Source organism: Ctenopharyngodon idella, chromosome 19 (assembly GCF_019924925.1).
Source record: "Ctenopharyngodon idella isolate HZGC_01 chromosome 19, HZGC01, whole genome shotgun sequence".
Lineage (NCBI taxonomy): Eukaryota > Metazoa > Chordata > Actinopteri > Cypriniformes > Xenocyprididae > Ctenopharyngodon > Ctenopharyngodon idella.
In genome coordinates, this window is record NC_067238.1 from 16860114 (window position 1) to 16878080 (window position 17967).

Sequence of the window (17967 nt, forward strand, 5' to 3'; positions counted from 1 at the left end):
TACAATTTTAATACATTTGCAGCAATGGTTTCAGCTATAATTCCAAGTATGGGCTGATCGAACATGCTGTGTCAACTGTTTCTGCATTTATTCATGACATAAAGTTCATTCAATCCAATCATTGTGCTGTAGTATGCATATATAAGATTATAATTGCGGTATTGTGCATGAGGAAGTTGTCATTCAGTGACATGGGTCATTGGTGCTCGATTTTGTGTGCTACAACACAAAAATGCGTTTTCCTGCGACGCAACCAGAGCAGATCTGCTTCGAAGTTTGGGTGCATGTGGATTGTTTTGCTGTAATCTACCAGCACAAATGGAAAATATGTTCGTATAAGATCGCATTACAGCGGAGAATTCAAATGTCACAAAAGCGCGGCTCATTCACCTCTGCCTTCTCTGCGTCCGGACACGCGAGCCGTATAAAGTATCCGTGTTTAAAGTTTTTATAGACATATTTCACATATTCTCCTGCACCAAACATGAACCATATTTCATCAAGTCTTCTTCAAATTAATTATGTGTGCAAACTGGACACTGATACAGTGGTGTATTTTAACGTGATGACACAATTATTCTTTGTCATAGACAAAAGACTGATTTAGATCGAAAATTCAAAGAAAAATGGACAAAAAATAAAGTATGTCTCTATTCTTTCTGTGTTAAACTAAGTGTTGTTTACATGAGACTGCTCGTAAACATAATCAAAGTAGCCTATTATTAGCCCTTTTAAATATTTTTTCGCATTTCTCCCTTGTGCTTGGGAGTTTGTTGTAATTTTCTCCATGCTCATATAACAATATTCATTATTCTGTATAATGAGTGTGTTGTATGTCTGTGCTTCATTGGTTGTTCTCGACGTCCGCACCTGGCGGCCATCTTGTAACAGTCAGCTCGCTCACTCGTAACATTGTGTTTTAATGGTGCATGTACTTTTTAAATAACCATAACTTGCTCAATTTTCTACCGATTTTCAAACTGTTTGGTTTGTTATAAACGTCAGAGATGTACTTACGACACTGCATACTTATGAATAATCATAACCATGGACTTCCATATGAAAATAACATTGAACCGAACAGATAGGTGCAATGAATATACACACGCACAAGGTATTTATGTTAAATCAATATATAGGCTACTAAAACTCAGTGTACAGAATGGCAACATGATATATATATATACTTTTATAATATGAATATTACTATTATAATAAAATAATTTGAATTATTACATGTTTATTTTAACTTATTCAGGATTGGGCCATTTACTAGGCTTTTCCCCTCGACATTGCACTGTGCCTACTTCAGAGATCACTGTTCCAAAAAAAAAAAAAAACATTCTATACATAAATATATATACAAAATAAACATTCTATATATATATATATATATATATATATATATATATACAAAATAAACATTCTATATATATATATATATATATTATAAAGCAGTCATTTTAAATGTCTATTCAATTCTAACATATGTATTTATTTTATTGTCATCACACATGGATCTGCTTTTTTCCCCCTTTTTATAACAGGACGTTTTCTATGCTATAATTTCTATAATAAAGTACATATGTGATATCTTATTAAAAAAATACCTTCAAACAAACAATATAATTCTTAATCTCAGTGAATAAAGATTACTTATTAAATGAAAATATTGAAAAAATGATTTCACCACCACCAAATAGGTGGCGATGTGTACTAAGTAGGCTATGTAAACCGCCAATTAAACAAAAGAAGAAGAAGGAAGTAGAATGGCGCGCTTTTTCTTAGCGTCTGTTTCCATGTTGAATCATTCGTCGCTCTGTTGAGATTGTCTTTTGTGTTAACCGGGAACATACTCTGAGTTGGCTGAACTTACTCCTGGGTTTTTGGAACCAACATACCCCGAGTAAGCAAGGTTTGGGTTAATCAACCGAGAGTTCAGGGTAGATATGTGACAGTAAGTTAACCTTGCTTTCTGGAATACACCCCAGATAGACCGTGTTCTGGTCAGTCATCTTTTCAGCAGCAAGAAATTTGTTTTTAAATCTGTATCGGCTTAATTTATGTTTAATTCTTACTTTGCAACGAAGTCTTATGAAATATGAACTATAAAAGTTGTGATTCCATTGCTTTGTTTTAAAATAAATAATAATCTGGCGAAACCAGAAAAGACCGCGTTCCCGACCGGATTCATTTCAGAGTTGCAACAGAATCAGAATCGCGGGGTTGACGTCTCGTCTTTCCAGCCAGGTGAGGAAGTTTATTTCCATTTGTTAACTTATATTTGTGATTTGTTTCATGAAATATATTCTTAAGTAGTCAGTTGTTGCTTTTTGTCAGATAACAACTGGTTTTTGGCTGGTAATCAAAAAAGTGCATCGACTGAAGTGTTGTTAGGTTTTAGCATTGGATAGTCATTACTCATTAAAGAGTTAGTTCACCCAAAAATAAAAATTCTGTCATTTATTCCTCACCCTCATGTCGTTACAAACCTGTAAGACCTTCGTTCATCTTTGGAACACAAATTAAGATATTTTTTTTTATTCCCCTTAAAAAGCAAAGTAATTACCACAAGGTATTCTTGTAGCTTCATTGAACCACTGTAGTCACGTTGACTATTTTAACAATGTCTTTACTACTTTTCTGAACCTTGAATGTGGTAATTATGTTGCTTTCTATGGGGGACAAAAAAAAACCTCGGATTTTATCACAAATATCTTAATTTGTTAAACGTGCTCAGCATATATCATAACTATTCAGTGTTTTCAATAATATAATGTTTATTTTAGGATTCATACATTTAAATACACATAAGTACTAGCAAAAAAATACATACTGATAACTATGGGAGCGATTATAAATAGGCGACGTGTTTTATTCATATCAGATACACATTATATAGGTAACCAAACTATATAGTTTACTCTATTCTTCTCGTACTTCAGCTGTCACTTACTTTCATGTTTCGGGAGAAGTGGATGAATTTGCGTAATGTAAATCTGACAGATCCGATTCTCTGAGTCTGAATTGCAGCGCAAACTAACATTGCGCGTTATAGATCAACTAACATGATCATTATAAAGGTTTTTAAATGACCATACACATATACTTAAATATATTTGAAAATTGGAATATCGAACAGTTTATGATATAGTTAACAAGTTTGTGAATATTTTGAATAAAATAGGAAAAACTAAATAAAAGCGATTTACATCTGTCATACAACACTATTGTGGCTGCGGTGTGTCATGTGACAAGCATGACACGTCGCCATGAAAATAATAATGTGATGCGTTCTAAAATAAAAGTCACCTTAAAGGGTTAGTTCACCCAAAAATGAAATTTCTGTCATTAATTACTCACCCTCATGTCGTTCCAAACCTGTAAGATCTTCAGAACACAAACTAAGATATTTTTGATGAAATCCAAGAGGTTTTTTTTTTAAATCCTCAATAGAAAGCAATTTAAAATTACCACATTCAAGGTCCAGAAAAGTAGTAAACACATCTTTAAAACAGTCAACATGACTACAGTGGTTCAACCTTAATGTTATGAAGTCTCTCTCTTGTCATTTTCCTATGCTATTTTCATTGCAGCTTCCAGGTTCTACGTCCGAACGCCGGCTCAGTATTGGCCGACTCCTGTTCACGTGAGCAGCATGACGTATGCATGTGATGCTGAACTGCGTTCGGAACACAAATTAAAATATTTTTGTTTAAATCCGATGGCTCTGTGAGGCCTGCATAGGGAGCAATGACATTTCCTCTCTCAAGATCCATAAAGGTACTAAAAACATATTTAAATCAGTTCATGTGAGTTCAGTGGTTCAATATTAATATTATAAAGCGATGAGAATATTTTTGGTGCGCCAAAAAAAAAAAAAAAAATAACGACTTATTTAGTGATGGCCGATTTCAAAACACTGTTTCAGGAAGCTTCAGAGCGTTATGAATCAGCGTGTCGAATCCGCAGTTCGGAGCGCCAAAGTCACGTGATTTCAGCAGTTTGGCGGTTTGACACATGATCCGAATCATGATTCGACACGCTGATTCATTATGCTCCGAATCTTCCTGAAGCAGTGTTTTGAAATCGGCCATCACTAAATAATTCGTTTTTTTTTTTTTTTTTTTTTGGCGCACCAAAAATATTCTCGTCGCTTTATAATATTAATATTGAACCACTGTACTCACATGAACTGATTTAAATATGTTTTTAGTACCTTTATGGATCTTGAGAGAGGAAATGTCATTGCTCCCCATCGGATTTCAACAAAAATATCTTAATTTGTGTTCTGAAGATCAACGAAGGTCTTACGGGTGTGGAACGGCACGAGGGTGAGTAATTAATGACAGAATTTTCATTTTTGGGTAAAGTAACCCTTTAAGGTTGAGCCACTGTAGTCACGTTGACTATTTTAACTGTCTTTAACACCTTTTTGGACCTTGAATGACGTTTCGTAGCTTTCTAAAAAAAAAAAAAAAAACCTTGGATTTCATCAAAAATATCTTGATTTGTGTTCCAAAGATAAACGAAGATCTTATGGGTTTGGAATGACATGAGGGTAATTAATGACAGAAATTTCATTTTTGGGTGAACTAACCCTTTAAAAAAAACTCACGTTGGGGGCTCAGCTAGAATATTTTAAACTCACGTGCGAAAGGGTTAAAGGCATGACTAAAAAAAACATGTTTGATCCAACTTTTATTTTTTAAAGTGACTAATATTTTGCAAGAACTATTTAAATATTTGACCTTAACAGTAGAAGATAAAGATAAAAACTTATCATGGAATTGTTTCTAATTGACTCGTTGAGCAAAACACTTAAAGCTGGCGAATTGTAAGGTGTGATGATGATCTGCTAAATGAGCAACGGCAGCACAATTCACACCTTCATATAGCGAAGCCGCTCCCACAGCCGTTCATGAGAGTTTAAATGCTGGGGAATATTCCCATCTTCCCACAGGAGAAACTATTTTAAAGATGGAGTTTGAGGAAGAACCCTGCAGAATGAGAGATGAAGATACAGAGCAGCAAACAGGTTGGTGTTTTCCTTCATTCTCTTAATTTCTGAGGAACAATAAGATGAAAACAGATTCAGATACTGGTATGCTCATTAGTTTTGCTAAATACAAGCGCACTTTTATTTCTGTTTGTTCTCATATTGCTTTCTTTAATTTTGTGAATTTTATGTTGATTTTAGACTTAATGAAAGTGAATGAAGACAAACGGCATCAGACTCAAAATGAAAATGAAAATGCTGCCATTTCCTAGACTGACACACAAAAACAAGCTCCAACAACTGGTTTCAAATGGCCTTTTGCTTGCTCAGAATGTGGAACGACTTCATGCGTAAAAACAACTTAAAGAATCACATGAAAATTCACACTGAAGAAAATATGTTCTCGTGCAATCAGTGTGGAAAGACTTTCACTCTGATAGGACACTTAAATGTGCACATGAGAACTCACCCTGAGGAAGGAACTGTTACCTGCTCTAAGTGCGGAAAGAGATTCATGAATAAAGCAAACTTCAATATGCACATGAAATCTCACGCTGAAGAAAATATGTTCAAGTGCACGCAGTGTGAAAAGAGCTTCAGATCCAAAAGTCATTTCAAAATGCATCTGCTCACTCACAACAAGGTGAAGTCGTTCAGATGTGATGTGTGTGATAAAACATTTAATGTGGAGTTATACTTAAAGAGACATTTATATATTCATTCTGGTGTGAAGCCTCACATTTGTTCCTTTTGTGGAAAGAGGTTTTCAGATCGACATGCTTTAACAGTGCATGAGCGTTTTCATTCCGGTGTGAAACCTCATTTGTGCTTTGACTGTGGGAAGACCTTCACTACATTGAGAGACTTAAAAATACATGAGAGAATTCATAATGGAGAGAAACCGTACAAGTGCTCAAACTGTGAAAAGAGTTTCGCTCAGATAACAGCCTTAAAATCTCATCAGAGAGGTCATACTGGAAAGAAGCCGCACCAGTGCTCTTCATGTGGGATGAGTTTCAGCCAAACATCTAAACTAGATGTTCATAAGAGAAAGCATTGCTCAAAGTTATCTAAGTGATGCATGCAAAATTTGTAATTGGAAGGGGGTGAAAATGCCCCTAATTTAGTGAGAATGCTTCTGTTAAAATGACAAATATGCTTTTACACATTTTATTCACTCATGGTTACCAGGTTTTAGCTTTAATTACTTAAGTTCTATCATAAAACAAAATGCTTGATGACTTATGTTATAAGTGCACTGTCAGATCATATCACAAATCTTAACATAAAAAGCAATGCCATTTTATTATATTGCCAAGGTGTACCTAGAGGGTTGGGTGAAGATTGTTGTTCAACAGTGGAGATTGTGGGAAGGACAAAATGCCCCAATTTTAGAGGATAGTAAAACTAAGTGTCTCCATCATCTCTGTCTGGTTGTTGAGAGGTGATGTGCTATTATTAGGCCTAATATTAATGTCATCCGTTGTATCTATAGCCATTGTGTTACATCAAGAAAAAAAAGCATCTTGTGTATTTTGACTGACACATTTACAACAGTTGAAATTAAATGGTTTGAACATTGTATCCATAGTTATTAATTAAGCCTCCAGTATTAATTCATTCTTTTGAAATAAAACGTGGGATATATATATATAAATTCCCTTCATTGTTGATTAAAAAGTGCATTTTACTCTCCTTATAATGAGTCTATATTTGAGAATATTATTTCGGAATGGGAATCGGATATTGAGACATGTTTTAGTTTTAAGTAATTGAAATGTTGACTGGTCCTTAACTAGTTGTTTTTTCAATGAACATGTCATTAGATAATTATTTTTTTGTTTCCCTGACAATATTTGGGTAGATTTTAGCCTAATCGGGGGTTTAACACTGTAGGAAACATGTTTACAACAGTGTTTTCAATATGAACTTTCTGAACTGTGGTATGGTTTACATTCATGAACTGTTTGGAGAAACGTGAAATAAAAATGATGTCCTATTTATTGTCTCCATTGAGCAGATTTGTATGTAGTCTCAATCCTCAGAATAACGTGTTTCTATATGAATTTGACAACAGTTTGACTTGGCGCCAGTTGTTTTCATTTCAACCACATGATCTTTTTGAGCCCATCATGGTTCTCAAATCATGGAACTGTTTCTTAATGACTCTTTGAGCAAAACACTTATAGCTGGGTAATTAAGATGACTGTAAGGTGTGATGATGATCTGCTAAATGAGTCAGTGAAGCTGCTTCCACAGCCGTGAGAGAGTTTGGGGAATATTACCATCTTCTCACAGGACTCCAATTGCAACCCAGTGTAAAGATGGAGTTTGAGGAAGAATCCTGCAGAATAAAAGATGAAAACAGCAAAAATCGGTTGGCGCTTTCTTACAAAACATTATAAAACCTCAAAGCCCCCAGCAGTGAACCATTGAACGAGCGTATATGATTTTTACTTGATCTCTAATTAAAGTTTTTTAAAAATTGTATTTGTATAATTAAAAGATCATTGAGATGTTTGTATAGAAAGGAATAATGGTATTTAATAGTCTCATTGGCCTGTTTTGCTGAGCCACCCATAGAACAAACAAAAGCCATGAAAATTGACAAAAGAACACATAATAATAACAACTTAATATTTAATTATATTAGGTGGTTAGTTAATATTTGATAGATTATACTTTCAATAAATCAATCGCAATGGGTTTGTGTGCGTTAGTTTGGAGCAGTGGTTCTCAAACTTCTTAGAGAAACATCTTAGAGTAGGGTGCTATCAGTTTCAACGCAATACATTTCTAACTGTCAAAATAGTTTTATGACAATTTGTTCCATTGTATGAAATATAGGCTATTGTAAAGATGGAGTTTGAGGAAGAATCCTGCAGAATAAAAGATGAAGATACAGAGCAACAGATAGGTTGGTGTTTTCCTATAAATATACTTATAAAACTTAAACTAGTTCAGCTATGCTTTTAGGTGTTTCACATTTGTCCATGTTGATTTTAGACGCCAAGGATGTGAATGAAGATGAAGAACCTCATGATTTCAAAAATGAAGATGGAAATTAGTTTTTCCAGCTTGTTTTTCCACAAAAACAAGCTGACACAAAGGACCTTTCATCTGCTCTGAGTGTGGAAAGAGTTACACAGAGAAAAAAAAACTTAACAGAACACATGAGAATTCACACTGGCGAACACCTGTCCACATGCACTCAGTGTGGAAAGAGTTTCGTTAACAAACGAAGGTTGAATTTGCATGAGTGTTCACACTGCGAAAGAGCGTTTACATGCGATCAATGTGGAAAGAGTTACAAAAGGTTACCAAACCTAAGGTGTCACAAGAAAATTCACGCTGGAGAGAAGCCGTTCATATGCAGTTATTGTGGAAAGAGTTTTCTTCAAAAAACAAACTTAAATTTGCACATGAAAACTCACACTGCACATAAAAACTCACACTGGAGAAAACATGTTCACATGCACTCAGTGTGGAAAAAGTTTTGCAGCCAGAGATTATTCTTAGAGATCATCTGCGCTCTCACTCTGGAGTGAAGTCGTTCATCCGTGATCAGTGTGATAAAACATTTATTTTGGCATCCTACTTAAAATCACACCTTAAAGTTCATGCTGGCGTGAAGCCACACAGTTGCTCTTTTTATGATTTTAGACACTTGCACAACTTAAAAGTGCATACTTTCATACTGGTGTGAGATCTCATATGTGCTTTGAGTGTGGGAAGACCTTCATTACATCCGGTGAATTAAAAAGACACCAGAGAGTTCATACTGGAGAGAAACCGTTCCAGTGCACACACTGTGGAAAGAGTTTCGTTCAGTTACATGGCATGAAATCTCATGAGAAGATTCACACTAGAGTGAAGCCGCACCAGTGCTCTTCATGTGGGAAGAGTTTCAGTCAGTTATCTAGTCTATGGATTCATAAAAAGCATTGCTCAAAATTTAAAACAATGATGCATTGAGAAAAATATAAAAACGTCTTTCTTGCATTAAAATCAATAAAATCTCAAAATATTTTGAGACTGAGAAATAAGTTCGTTCCTTTTTATTTCATGAACACATTTACTTAAGTGCATATGAAATCATGGGGTTACAAATGTTTTTTTCCTCAATTTATATATAATCAGGCATTTCAGATGTAATTTATGGGTAATATCAGCCCTGTGTTCATGCTTACAGGTACATAAAATATTGTAATGTTTTGGAATACAAAGTACAAAATGTGTTAATAAAATATTTACAATTAAATGTTGGTAAACTGTCATTTTTATCATGTCTAAGGGGATACTGAGGAAGTATAGCACAATTCATGATTTGGAGTTCTGCATTAACATGGTTGCAAACCATTTTTAATACTGATGCTATGTGTAATAGTTGTACACTATTATTTGAGGAAAAAAATAGCTTGGATCACCTCTGTGTATAATAAGGTAACAGATAAAATATATATACTAATTTACGTAGGTTAGATAGTTGAATATGGTGGTGACCCCGTAGAAATCCATAATCAGGACCCCAAGCGATCAAATTGGCTCAAATTACTTTTAATAGGTACTTTCTTCCTACAAAATCAAGCTGTTTTAACTACATTATAATGACCATTAATGTCTGGATTTGGTAGCTTATGTAATAGCATAGCTTACAGATACCCGATTAGCCTGATAGCTTAGTTTATACATGCATTTTCGCTTACCCTATATGTATTCACAATTATCTTCAATGTAATTGGGTTAAATTAAGTGTTAAATGTCCAAATATTTTAGTTATAAATAAAACTAATGTTAATTTTTTTACTTAATTAGGGTATTATTATTATTATTTATTAATTAACATTCAATCCAGCACAAATTTGTTCTATTATGCACTATATAGTGAGCTTTATGTATTTTAAATTAGAATAATCATTAACTGAGAACTGATTTCCAGGGAGAACCGATTTGTAAAGACACCGCCAACAGGGGGCGCTCGTGCAACGTAAACAATGACGTACATCCGGTCCTAGGAGACGAAGAGAAGCGAGGGAGGGAAGAGAAAATAAACACAGCAGTTCATTCTGCTCTAAATCTGTGATGTTTTTCAGACTGTGGGTGTTTATGTTATTATCTATTAGGAAAAATCTTAATCCAAACGACTAACGAGTCAATTCATTTAGTGAATCACTCAGAAATTAATCGAAAAGAACCGAATTAGGCTCGTTAAACAATAAGCTCGTTACTGACTGGGTTTGTGAAGATAATGCGTTGTGTTAGCAGTTGAAATTAGTCGGTTAAATTGTTTCTAAATGACTAATTGAGCAAAATATTTGCAACTGGATAATTGAGAGATTGTAATTCTGGTGATCAAGATCAACTACTGACATACTATTGTAAGGATGGAGTTTGAGGAAGAACCCTGCAGAATTAAAGATGAAGATACAGAGGAACAAACAGGTTGGTGCTTTCCTTCATTCTTTTAATAACTGCTGAGGAATTTTACGATGAAATCTGACATCTAAAATACTTTTCATATTTGTGCATTTAAAATGTTGATTTCAGACTTGATGGAAGTGAATGGAAACAAACCTCATTATTTCAAAAATGAAGATGAAAATGCAGTCGTTTTAAAGACTGAAGAGGACCAAGCTGCAAAATCTCAAGTCCAAGAATCGTTCACCTGCTCCGAGTGTGGAAAGAGTTACACATGTAAACCAGCCCTAAACAGACACCTGATAATTCACACTGGCGTAAAACCGTTTACATGCACTCAGTGTGGAAAGAGTTTCACTTACAAACCAGACCTTAAGAGACACGAGAGAATTCACACTGGAGAAAGTCTGCTCACATGCACTCAGTGTGGAAAGACTTTCATTCGTAAAGAAAACTTAGTTAAACACATGAGATTTCACACTGGAGAAAAGCTGTTCACCTGTACTGAGTGTGGAAACAGTTTCATATATAAAAATCAATTAAATGCGCACATGAGAATTCACACGGGAGAAAAACCGTTCACATGCGCTCAGTGCGGAAAGAGTTTCGGATTCAAAAGCACTCTTCAAAAACACCTGCACACTCACTCTGGAGTGAGGTTGTTCAGCTGTGATCAGTGTGATAAAACATTTGTTTTGGCAGTGCATTTAAAAGCACACCTTAAAGTTCATGCTGGTGTGAAACCTTACGCTTGTTTTTTTTGTGAAATGAGTTTTTTAGAACCACACTTATTAAAAAAGCATGAGCGCGTACATACTGGTGTGAGACCTTATGTATGCTCTTATTGTGGGAAGAGCTACACTTCATCCAGTGCCTTAAATTCACATCAGAAAGTTCATACCGGAGAGAGACCGTACGAGTGTTCATACTGTGGAAAGCGTTTCTTTTACCCACAAATCTTGACAGAACATGAGAGGGTCCATACTGGAGAGAAACCGTACAAGTGCTCGTACTGTAGAAAGTGTTTTGCTCAGTCAGGAAACCTGAAAAAACACGAGAGAGTTCATACTGGAAGTAAGCCGTATCAGTGCTCGTCATGTGGGAAGAGTTTCAATCAAATATCTCATCTAAAGAACCATAAGCAAAAGTGTTGTCCAGAGCTGCCGGCATCACAAATAATACATTCACAAGACATTCAGGTTAAGCAAAAGCTGGAATTTGTTTCCATAGATTGATTTCATTTAAGAAGGAAATTTGCTAAAATTAGTATTAAGCTTTGATCATTTGACAAAGCATTTGGCAGCGTCATTGTACGTACATGTGCATTCCCTCTTCCTGTATCAATATAATGAATTTTCCATAGTTTTCTTTAAAACAAATCTATTGTGTTTATTATTATGAGAGCTGTAACGCAGCCATTCATGCAGCTCTAAATCTGACTGCGAGTGATTTTTTTATTATTATTATTATTTAGGAAGAATTTATATTTAAACAAAAGTTGATTCATTTCGGTGAATCAAAAACACAAACCATTTGGAGTGGTTACATTTTTTTGTGTGTTTTGAAGTTCAGCTATTTTCATTAATTGTGTGCATATGAGGCATTTGTGAAACAATGATAGTCTAATCATAATTCAAACAACTTTAGCTATTCAGTCATGATGCATTTAGAAACTGAGGACTTTTGCATTGAAATCACTCCGAACAATGTGAAAACATAAAAATAAAAAATGTGATTGTAATGAATATTACTGTAGTTTACTTTATTAAATCAAAGGTTTAATATTGTATTTAATGTTGCTAATCTATTTGTACAAGTAACAGCTCATAATTTTTAAAATGACACCGGATGTTTTCTACGTGTGATTAAAGAGGCGATTCCTCTCATAATTTAGACTCTGACACGCCAACATCACTGAGAGAAAATGAAATTGTTCAGGAAAAGTGAAGTGTTCTGTGTCTGACAATTCAGCAATGTGTACTTGTTTTACAGACGCTATCTAGTAGTTTTGAAATAAGGGTATGTAAGTTCTTATGTGGTTATATTTTGACAAACAATGTGGTCAAAATGTAATAAACTCAAACTCATCATGTTTTAAGCAGATTTTGTGTCGTCTCGATCCTCTGCATAAATTGCATGAGCTTCTCTATAAAGATATGGCAATAGATGTTTAATTATCATTAAAGCCAGACAATTTCATCATTAAATATTTGTTTTTACTATCTAGTGACCTTTAATTTGCAGAAAGAGAAACTGGGGGAGTGACTTTATTCTGTTGAATGTGTCAGTGCCACTTTGCTCACATCTGATTGGTCCAGTCTTGGATTGCGATCTCTTACCCAGAACAAAACCTGCCCCGGAGCAGGTTCTTGGTCCATTCTTATTTAGTATAGAGTGCAACAATACCCGCCCCTTTTTCAGTGACGCTGGTTTTGTTTCTCAGTACTTTTTTCATTTATTTTTCCCATAGGGATTTTAAAATAGTCTTCGTTAAAGAGTTATAACCCATAAACCAAGCCAATCAACTACAAGGTGAATCACAACACTACAAACTTTGTTTTTGAAAATCGGACAAAAAGACAGGTACAAGACTGTAACAGTTTTAGTGAGGGAAGAAACTACAATGAAGCATTGTGAACAGCATAATCAAATTAAAAAGCATGGAAAAAAATATAAAAATACTCTTTTACTAATGTAAAATATATATATACCAATATGTACACTGTAGTTTCTAACAGAAATGAACACTAGAGGCAGTTAAACAGCAAGCACTTTTAATCGTTTTCACACACAATTATGATTACAGGGCCAGATTATGGATTTATAAAGACTTGTTTTCACGCAGCTCCTTGCACAATTATGTTATGACCTCAAAACAGTTTTTACCGGTATCTGGTTTATGCTGGTCCTTAGCTGGTTTGAGCTGGTTTATGCTGGTCAAGTACTGGTCCTTAGCAACTAGCTCCAGCTCAGAACCAGCTTAAACCAGCTCAAACCAGCTTCCATGCTTCAAAACATACCTAACCAGCATATGCTGTTTTTCTCAACAGGGAGGTTTAGGGTTTAGTGTAGGTGCACGTTATTAAACGTGATGGAGCATTAAGCTTTTAGCGCCACTCACTGGACATTTCAGTTCAGAACTGCAGTGATACGTACAACATAATAAAATGTTGCCATATTCACGTTCATCTGTTCCCGAAAAAACTATACACGCTTTTAGTGTCACTTACTGGGCATTTCACTTTAAAACTGTAGTGAAACATGCACGACGCAACATATTTCGTATTTTGCAAAAATGTTGACACAGGTATGTTTTTCTAATGAGCCTGGGCTGATATATATATATATATGTGTGTGTGTGTGTGTGTGTACCGGTCAAAAGTTTGAAAACAAGTCATCTTCTGCTCACCAAGGTTGCATTTATTTGATCAAATATACAGTAAAAACGGTAATATTGTGAAATATTATTACCATTTCAAATATGAATTGGCGTTCTGATGTAGAACTTGGAAGCGCTGCACCGTCTATACAACATAAACAGCATAGGAGACTGACAAGGAAGAGAAGAAGTTTTTGACTAAAGTCATTATTTTTGTTTTGTTTTTGCACACTAAAGTATTCTCGTTGCTTCATAAAATTACGGTTGAATCACTGTAGTCATGTTGACAATTTTAACAATGTCTTTACTACTTTTCTGGATCTTGAATGTGGTAATTATGTTGCTTTCTCTTGGGAATCAGAAACCTCTTGGATTTCATCAAAAATATCTTAATTTGAGTTCCAAAGATGAATGAAGGTCTTACGGGTGTGGAACGACATGAGGGTGAATAATTAATGACAGAAACTCCAAAGTGATCATTTTTCTAATGTAATGCATCGTAAGTGTAGAAATGGCAGCATTATTTGTCCAAGGGGAAAGATAATTAAAAGGAAGAGAGGGCCAAAACCAAACATGCTATCAATTAAACAAAGTGAAAGAAATGCAAGATTACATTTATTGAACTAACAGAAATTTGTTCCAACAAAAAAAAGACATTTTGCCAAACAAGCACTACTCCCCCAAACAATAAAAGCATCAGCTACATCTAAATTTCTATTCTGGCACATTCGATCACGTTTACACAGCAGTTCCCACTGAAGAAATTAGCACATTTCTGGCATCTTCTGCTATGTCATTCAGAGCTCTTTTCAGCATGCTTGAGACTGTAATATAGGACATTCCTCCTGCCACCACAGTGCCAAGAATGGGTATGAGGCTAGCAACATACTCAACTGCATTTTCAGCCACAACCACAGATGCAGCACCCAGTAAAGATAAAATTGAAGCTTTGTTTATCCCAAAACGCAGAGGTGACTTCATCTGACTCTTCATTTCCTCAATGGTCTTCCCCGACTTATCACAGAGCTTCTGTAGGGATGGATCATCCAGACCAAAAGCATTGTAGTACAATTCAATCTCTTTTTTGACAAGGACTAAATCCACAGCATATGAAAGACCGGGAAGAGGAACTGTAGCCACCAAAGCAGACAGCAAGGCTACTTTTCCAATATTTGCTTCTAGAGCTTTCTTCTTTTTCTCATTAATCTCCAGTGTAATATTTGGCAAAGCCAATATCAACACACGTCTTTTATGCTGTGGAAGCTCTTTCTCCATCCTCTCCTGCAGCAGATTTAAATCATACTTGCCGAGCTCAAAGTTAGAGATCAGGAACACGACAGGATCCTCTATACCGATCTTTTTCAGACCTAGACAGAAACAATAAAGGGCATAAATAAGTGATAAATAATTATAATAATAACAATTATTATATCTAATAAACAGGCTAATATGTATCATTATCAGTTGAATCCTTATTATAATTGTTGTTTTTACATTAGTAAACTATCATTCAATGCAACAATTTTAAACACAACATCTTTATCTTTTTGTTGTTCAAATCATTGTCATAAACTGAATAACTAACCATTTTCACAATCCTTTCGAATTATATCCAGTGTTTTTTCCTGGTCAAAGTTCTTCTTTCTCTTCTCAGCATCAATGCTTGCGTCAATCTTTGAACGAACAAAATAAAACTTTTTTCCCATTCTCATGATCTCTTTGGCCAGCTGAGTGTGACATTCTCTGAACCGATCCAAAGCAATGATGATGAAAAAATCATAGCGTTCAAACTCAACCAGATCAAGATACTCATCAGCTTTGAAGTTTGGTGTTCCAATGCCAGGAAGATCCCACACTTTCACATTTTTGTATTTAGGGTGAAGGTAAACTTGAGGCTTTATAGTGGTTTCTACTGGGCCAGTTTCAGCAGAGCCCTCTTCTTCATCCCCTAAACCCCTGAACGCATTGACAAATGAGGACTTTCCAGAACCTGACTCTCCTGTCACACCAATGTTAAGTTCTACAAGATCTTGCTTTTTGAGGTACTCTTTGATTGTCTGTACTGCTGATGGAAGATCCTGAGTAGATATGGATTCTTTAATATCCTCCAGGTCCTCCTGAGTTATCACATCATATTCTTCAAGAAAATCCATCTAGAAAAGAACCGTCAATTTCAATATTGTTATAAAAAGAAACTGTTGAAAATATGTTGCTTAAGAAGTCAGAAGTCCCTTTCTGTGTGTTGGTCCATTTTAGCTGAAACTTAAAGTCCCATTTAAACTGCTGGAAGGTCAAATGGGCCATCAACTATAAAGAGTTTTAATTTGCTGCATAATTTGCCTCATATCTTAGCATTTCTCCATACAGATCCTGTCAACATGATTCATTAAACCATACTTTTAGATGTTCAATATAGTTCGATATACAAATCATACACTTATTTTAAGTTTCGTAAAAAATGACCTTCACACTTTTCAGGGGAATTGTGCTTATGCAATGTAAACATAGACATCACAAGACAGATCCTAAATGCAAATAAATAAATACATAATTAATAGGTGTGGTTTGAAAACTAAACTGTAAAGTGTTACACAGACATTTTTTCAATCTCACCTTTATGTTTCAGAGCACGAGACAGGAAGAATTTAGCCCGAGAATAGAGGAGCTGTTGTTTCCTTCACCAATGTGGAACTCACTGTTGTAAAGAAAAGTTTTAAGTTTGAGTTTAAGTTTATTAAAAATATAAAACATAACAAGTAGGAAAAATTAACATTTATTAAAGACTAAGGAAAACAAGAGTTTTAAGAAGAGATTTAAAAACTGATAAAGAAGGAGTTGTTCTAAGATGGACAGGCAAACTATTTCACAATCTCGGCCCCACAACCAAGAAGGCTCTATCTCCTTTGTGTTTAAACTTTGAGCAAGGGACTGTCAGTAAATTAAGATGACCAAAGATTAGATTATTAAAGGGATAGTTCACCCAAAAATGAAAATTATCCCATGATCATGGGATAATTTTCATTTTTGGGTGAACTATCCCTTTAAATACTAGCACATTAAAATCAGAGTTAAAGTGGGATGAATAGTAGCGTGACTGTGTTTGAGCTTCAGCAGATGAAAAGGTTAATTCAGGGAGAGACAAAGTAAATACAATTGGCTTATGGTCCGATAACAACGAGTCATATATTACAAGCTCAGAGATAAAGAACCCATGGGTAAACACAAGGTCCAAAGTAATTAATTCATCAGGCATTTTCAATGTTACATTTGATTGCTAAAAAAGCTTCTAAAATGGATTTTACATTACAACATTGAAGGAGACTTTACAGGATATAAATAAATGTATACTACTTTTTTTTTTATTTTGCTGCCTCACGCTAAATGTTGTATGAGGATAGCCCAAAAATTACCAACCATTCCATTTCACAACAAGAAATATATTCCTGTCAAAAGTTTTTAAAAGTTCTATAAACATTTGAAAGATAAGTGAAACAGTAAAAATACATGGAGTCAAGTAGTCTATATCTTTCTTACCAAATTCTTCGGAGCAATCGACACAGCAAGAAGACACTGACAGCATATGATCTGAAATGAAGCCTGAAACTGCACAGACCTATTAACTTTCCACTGGACAAAAAACAAAAGCAGAGCGAGATCCACCCAAAAAATAAATACTTTCACTTTCCCTGCCAAATCACCATAGTAACAAGAGTCAGAGGGACATAACAAAGAAAACAAGGCAAAAAAAAACAAGGCAGGCAAAACAGGAACTGAATCACAATGAAAATGAAAACCAAAACAGAGCATAAATGCGCCAGGGGGGTGTTGATAGACCCGTTTAACTGCAGTCTAAATGTACTGAGAAGATTTTGGTTCTGGTTGCAATGGCATGATAATTCATGTAGATTTCTGTTATTTTATAATGGCTCAGTGTTTATAAATCCAAAGCAAATGAAAGACCAAGAACAAAAACTGTAGCCACACAATCAGACAGGAAGGCTATTACAATATAATATTTATGGCACAAAAAGTCACATATAACATTGTAAAATGTAATAATTTCAATTCAAGTAACTGTGTCATTAAATAAATGTAATAGCAGTGGAAATATAATTAATCTAACAACAGAACCACCCAATTAAGTATTCATAGATTCAATTAATATTCAATT

At 34.8% G+C, this 17967-nt stretch overlaps 2 protein-coding genes and 1 long non-coding RNA gene across 3 annotated transcripts; 2 read left to right on the forward strand and 1 right to left on the reverse strand.

The window, feature by feature from the left end:
• The first annotated feature begins 1646 nt into the window (after positions 1-1646).
• Positions 1647-7330, forward strand: LOC127501690 (uncharacterized). Its single transcript, XR_007926677.1, has 4 exons — positions 1647-2250; positions 3597-4334; positions 4964-5038; positions 5201-7330. It is a non-coding gene; the product is annotated as an uncharacterized LOC127501690 (long non-coding RNA).
• A 2683-nt stretch (positions 7331-10013) lies between these two features.
• LOC127501684 (gastrula zinc finger protein XlCGF8.2DB-like) lies at positions 10014-12520 on the forward strand. Its single transcript, XM_051873833.1, has 2 exons — positions 10014-10441; positions 10547-12520. The coding sequence occupies exons 1-2, from the start codon at positions 10384-10386 to the stop codon at positions 11650-11652; spliced, it is 1164 nt and encodes a 387-aa protein (XP_051729793.1). The 5' UTR covers positions 10014-10383; the 3' UTR covers positions 11653-12520.
• Positions 12521-13174: 654 nt separating this feature from the next.
• On the reverse strand, positions 13175-17553 carry LOC127501683 (interferon-inducible GTPase 5-like). Its single transcript, XM_051873832.1, has 4 exons — positions 17331-17553; positions 16410-16491; positions 15382-15949; positions 13175-15163 (listed from the first exon to the last, which is right to left on the reverse strand). Exons 3-4 carry the CDS (start codon positions 15947-15949, stop codon positions 14535-14537), a joined length of 1197 nt encoding a protein of 398 aa, XP_051729792.1. The 5' UTR covers positions 16410-16491; positions 17331-17553; the 3' UTR covers positions 13175-14534.
• Positions 17554-17967: the final 414 nt, after the last annotated feature.

Excerpts from the sequence above, each read along its gene's own strand:
- LOC127501684 (XM_051873833.1), top strand. The coding sequence starts at position 10,384 with ATGGAGTTTGAGGAAGAACCCTGCAGAATTAAAGATGAAGATACAGAG. Across the intron at positions 10,442-10,546 it reads AGATACAGAGGAACAAACAG|ACTTGATGGAAGTGAATGGA; the intron begins GTTGGTGCTTTC and ends TGTTGATTTCAG.
- LOC127501683 (XM_051873832.1), bottom strand. The coding sequence starts at position 15,949 with ATGGATTTTCTTGAAGAATATGATGTGATAACTCAGGAGGACCTGGAG. Across the intron at positions 15,164-15,381 it reads TCGAAAGGATTGTGAAAATG|GTCTGAAAAAGATCGGTATA; the intron begins GTTAGTTATTCA and ends GTTTCTGTCTAG.